Raw genomic sequence first — 5,654 nt, 5'->3', positions numbered from 1 at the left:
CATTTCTTAAATATATTCACTTACCTTTTTTGGTAGGGTCCATAAACAGAAGATAGCAAGAATACATATTAATTAAACTTTTTTGGTAGGGTCCATAGCAAGAAGATAGCGAAAGTTGCAATTGGTACATCTTACAATTTGAGAAAAAAATGTCTTGTTATTTTAAAAGGCCAGCAATATAGTTTGTGAGGAAATGCTTGCTAAGCTTTTTGTTACAATATGCTAGGTCTAGTCTCAAAGTTGTCTCTTAGGTCCTAATTTCTTTTTGACTCTTAGATTGAGGAGACTTAGTTTTCTAAGAAAGATCTAAACTAACTTGCATGATATTTAAAAATTTAGAATAATACCAAATAGAATCTTACTTATTTGTGATATTATTTAATTACTTGTTGAACTTCATAAATTTTATATTGTTTATTTTTTCTCTCGCACTTTAAGAAGTTCTAAAAAAAACTAAAATGAAAACTAAAAACCAAAAATAGTGGCTTTGGGAACAAGGAGTTAGTATTTACTTCTTATGCTTGATTTTGCCATGGAGTTGACATCTGCTTGAGCTTGCTTTGCATTTAACAATCATCTGAGGGAGTCATTTGATTATACTTAGCATTATCTAAGAGATTGACTTGTTCCAAGCTTATTTTACATTTCCTAATGACTCCACCATCAAGTTTAGCACCACAAGAATATTTGTAAAAAAGTAGTGGATGGATACATGAGTTATCTTTCTCACAACTAAGAGTATGTATGTAATAGTGAAGCTCTTTATGTGTGTACTCAGTCATGCTAAGAGATTTCATATGCATGAGAAAGTCTTACATAGTTAAATATCTTATATTTGAATAATGGTTAAATTGAGATGCACATAAACTTATTTTTGCAGTCGACAAGATAAACTTATGCATTAAAAGAAGCACCTTGGTGAGAGAAATATAAATCTCGTATACTTGGCATGGGTGGTTCTCTTAAAATATCTCACATAATATTTGGAATCCAAGTGTTTCTCTTTCCAATACTAAATGCTTTATCAAGTAAGTGAAGAAGAAGTATTGCATTCCTGTAAATACAAATTATCAAAGGCTTGTTTTTAGGAAAGAGCTATGAAGGGAATATTTGTGTGTGTGTGCGCGCACACACGCATGCGCTAATGATGGCATGTCAAGGGTGCTAAAGGACATTCATACTTGAAGGGTGGACATGGAGACATGGAGAGGAGACTCGTACTTTTATTGAGGTGGAGTACTTGTAGAAAGTAGGCGGTGGAGTATATTTTCATTCGTGTACACACGAATTGTAAAAGTCATCTTTTTGGAAACCCATCAATAAAAATGGTTATCTTTTTGTGTGTGCTAATGGTGGTATGTCAAAGGTCATACTTGAAGGGTGGTGGAGAAGACTCATACTTGTATATGGGGAGGAGGAGAAGATTCGTACTTGTAGAAAGTAGGAGGTGGAGAATGATACTTGTGTGGGAGAGGAGGAGGAGGAGATTCATATTTGTAATGAGTAGGAGGTGGAGACTCATACTTGTGTGGGGATGGGGGAGGTGTTTCATACTTGAATGGGGATGGGGGAGGTGTTTCATACTTGTAGGGGGAAGGAGGTGGAGACCCATACTTGAATGGGGATGGGGGTGGCATTTCATACTTGTGGGGGGAAGGAGGTGGAGGCTCATACTTGTATGGGGGTGGAGGTAGAGATTTATACTTGTAGGGTGAAGGCGGTGGAGACTCATACTTGTGCGGTGGCGGAGGAGGTGATTCATACTTGTGTGGTGGTGGAGGAGGTGATTCATACTTGTAGATAGGAGGAGGTTGATGCTCATACTTGTATGGGGGTGGAGGTCGAGATTCATAGTTGTAGGGATGAGGAGGTGGAGACTCATACCCATGGGGGGGCGGAGGTAGAGGTTCATATTTGTGAGGAGGAGGAAGAGTACACTCGGAATTGTGGGGGGGAGGAGGTGGAGACTCATACTTATACGGACGTGGAGGTGAAGATTCATACTTATAAGAATGTGGTGGGGCTGGAGATTCATGGTTGTATAAAGGAGGTGGAGATTCATGCGTATAAGAACGTGGTGGGGCTGGAGATTCATGGTGGTTGTATAAAGGAGGTGGAGATTCATGCTTGTATGGACGTGGGGGTGGAGATTCATGCTTATAATACGGACGTGGGGGTGGAGCTGATTCATGATGGTTGTATAAAGGAGGTGGAGATTCGTGCTTATACGGACGTGGCGTTGGAAATTCATGCTGAGGTGGTGGAGACTCATACTTGTGTAAAGGAGGTGGCCGAGACTCATACTTGTGTAAAGGAGGTGGCGATTTGTGTTTGTACTCGTAGGGCCGAGGTGGAGGAGATTCATATTTAGGGCGTGGAGAGGGGTACTTGTGCGGAGGAGTCGAGGGTGGCCGGTACAGCGGTGGCGTGCCGTACATGTGGCCAGAGTGATGGCAAATGTCGTACTTGAGAGGGGAGGCGTATGCGAAGGGGCCGGCCAAGAGCACCACCTCGTGTTCAGTTCTTGACTTGATGTGGAGATGAGCGCCCGATTGGCCGCCATGCAGATTCGTGGGCAGCGTGCAGGAGGTGGCGTAGGAAGGCGAGATAAGCTTGGCCCGGCAAGACTCTCCCCCGCCCCTTCTCCGGTAGTCGAATGCAGCAAGCTCCACCCTAAACCCGCCCCTTACGTCCGTTGTGCCATAAAAAGACTCCTCCGACTTGCCGTTGCCGCAGAACACGCCTACCTTCACGCCTGCCCACATTCTATCAATCTATCAATCTCCATGATCCGCACAATTAATATACGTGCTTAAGTATCGTGGCGTGGCGTTACCTTTGAGAGGCTTCTTGATCTTGCCGTCCTTGCAAATGTCGCAGTATACATTCCCTCTCACCACCGCTTTGAACTCGCCGTAAGGCGGGGATTCGTATACGTATGGCACATCATGAGGGCGGGGCGGGGACTTATACACGTGCGGCGGCGGACGATGAGACTCATCCTCATACGGAGGTGGAGGACGGGAGTGGTATTTATGAGGCGGAGGAGGAGGGGGGAGGAGAGATTCGTATCTGTATGGATGAGGAGGAGGAGGTAGAGAGACGTATTTGTAGGGAGGAGGAGGGGAGTCCGCCGCCGCATTGGCCAAAATTAGGAGCAGAAACGCCGCTATGATCACCACCATGATAGCCTGCAAAGCGGAAGGGCCAGCTATTAAGCTTACAATCATCATCAAGGGCGCGATGCACTCGCGATTTAACGTTAGAACAAGAGAAAGAAAATCACGAAGAGAAGTAGTGTATTGACTTACAACAACAACAAGCGAGAGCGAGCAATGAATGCGGCCACTGGTGGCAAGTTTAGCTGAGGATCATGTATAGCCTGCCGCGAATATATATATATTAAGTGCGCGCGGTGTCTGCTGGGACTTGTCAACCTACGTTAATGTACATATAATACAATATATTATGATGTTTCTTCATCTACCCCCACCACCATTCGATAACAGACTCCACTGCGCCTCTCCGACACTGTTTTTAGTAGAGAATTCATCCTACCAACAACGAGCATGTATGCGCTGCGCAAAGGCTGCCAACCAACTTTTCCTTGGTTTTGCTGGTAAACGCTACAACTCTACGTACATCCCACAGAATGCGCTCTTTCTTGTCTTCCATGGTATGGTGGTAGGCTAGGCTAACTTTGCTCTTTTGAAATTGTGACACGCATAGAGGACGCCATACACATAGAAGAAGACATACCTATATAATGTCCACATCCCGTTTTGCTATAAACACAATATCCCACACAATCAAAACTAAAAATGGACAAAGTGCAATATAGGTGTAATCACCTTGATGTTTGACGGGTTCGGCTGTCTTGTTCGTGTAAGACTAAGAATTGGAGGAAGTGTGGGATATCATGGAACATAGCTACTTCGAGTATATTCTTTGACGTTTCATCTGGGCGGAAAATACACCGATTAAAAGAAAGATTAAAAAAGGATTCATTGGATACCTCATGCATGCAATGAAGTCACGGATTCATACATCTCCCATCCTGTTTATGCTCTACAATGATTCGCTACACTCTGTGTTGTATAAGCTAGTGGTGTTGTTGCATAACCCAACCATATGGATTAGGATAGTATGCCATCGAGTGTAGATCACACACAAGGCCATGACTTGCTACATTGGACACTACTGCTGGTACTATCCCTTGGCAATGGTAGAAGATATTGGTGTTTAAAGTAGAGCCTTGACTTGGTCTACTAGCATCTCCTCTTCCCTTTATACACTAGCTCCTATGGGTCTAACGTTGCTTCCAATTCCTTGCCCTTGGTTTGGCAAAGGGTTTGGTTGTGCCCGTGCTGGTTCGAGCTTTCCTATTGTGCCTGTCATGGTTCCGTGAGGAAGTCCAATCGAACTAAAGGTTCCATCTCCCTTATCTCCCCTTGATTGTAGTTGTTTAGTAGACGACTGATTGGAGTTGTTTATTGGATTCAACTAGGGCAAAATCAATAGATGTACTAGCTGCCCCAACTTTGGTTGGAGTTTCAAGGTTCCATCTAATAATATAGGACTTGATCTTCTTCTTTAAGCAACCACCATGATTGCATCGATTGTGCCTATGTGCCTTTACGTTATTCAATCCAGCTACTAGTTAGGTCAAGTGCATTAATGTCATCAAGTGGATTATAATAACAAAATGCCTAGAGCAAAGGTGTAAGAATTTATTAAAATAGGAAAAAATATAAGTTTTGTTCAAATTTTTGCTCTCTAGACCACTTTTCAAATTTCCAAAGAATATCTAGTTTTTCTATGGGCACACTAAATCTTTAGAAGTGTTACTTCCTCATATGTAGAAGTGCTTGTGTTGTTGTCATACAATGTAAAAGTGATATTTCTAATTTATAAAAAAAGAAGAGAGAGGATCTAGACATCAACAAAGGCATCAAATCCTGAAAAGAAAGCTCAAGAAAGATACTACAAAGTAAAACAAGAGAGGTTAAAGGTGGCACCAGAAGCCAAGCCCAAGTAAGACTAGGCACCTAAGCAAAACAAAAGAAGCTAGGAAAAAATAGGAAAGGCAAGAAGAGGCCAAGAAAGTGCAAGAGAAGGGGAACAATAAGGTGGACGAAGGCCAAATTATTTTTTAAACTCATCATCCCTACTACACCAACTGTACAACTGTTGAAGGGATTGAGTAGGGAAATTGGACTAACATTAAAGATGTAGGTGGATCCATATCCCCAAAAGAGAAACAATTGTACAATTCCAAAGATGTAGGTGGAAGAGCTTGGATACTTCACGCATGCAATGAAGTCACAGATTGATACTTCTCCCATCCTTTTTATGCTCTATGCTGATTCGCTACACTCTGTATTGTATAAGCTAGTGGTGTTGCATAACCCAACCATATGGGTTAGGATAGTCAAGTGGTACACGAGGCCTAGAAATCCATGAATTTCTACGTTGGGCACTACTTGTCGTACTATCCCTTGGCAATGGTAGAAGATATTGGTGTTTGAGCCTTCACTTGGTCTACTAGCATCTCCTCTTCCCTATATAATCTAGCTCCTATGGGTCTAACATTTCTTCCAATTCCTTGCCCTTGGTTTAGTTGTCCTCGTGATGGTCAGGGATTTCCTATTGTC

The 5,654-nt window shown here is 42.6% G+C and overlaps 1 protein-coding gene across 1 annotated transcript; it reads right to left on the bottom strand.

Moving 5' to 3' along the window:
- Window positions 1-982: 982 nt before the first annotated feature.
- On the bottom strand, window positions 983-3,388 carry LOC147621913 (uncharacterized). Its single transcript, XM_086823643.1, has 3 exons — window positions 3,312-3,388; window positions 2,837-3,191; window positions 983-2,755 (listed from the first exon to the last, which is right to left on the bottom strand). The coding sequence occupies exons 2-3, from the start codon at window positions 3,183-3,185 to the stop codon at window positions 1,395-1,397; spliced, it is 1,710 nt and encodes a 569-aa protein (XP_086679769.1). The 5' UTR covers window positions 3,186-3,191; window positions 3,312-3,388; the 3' UTR covers window positions 983-1,394.
- Between the last annotated feature and the right edge of the window lie 2,266 nt (window positions 3,389-5,654).

This window comes from Cibotium barometz, chromosome 29 (assembly GCF_041138505.1).
Source record: "Cibotium barometz isolate CiBa-2024 chromosome 29, ASM4113850v1, whole genome shotgun sequence".
NCBI lineage: Eukaryota > Viridiplantae > Streptophyta > Polypodiopsida > Cyatheales > Cibotiaceae > Cibotium > Cibotium barometz.
The sequence above is the reverse complement of the archived record's forward strand: the minus strand, read 5'-3'. Positions and strand labels throughout refer to the sequence as shown.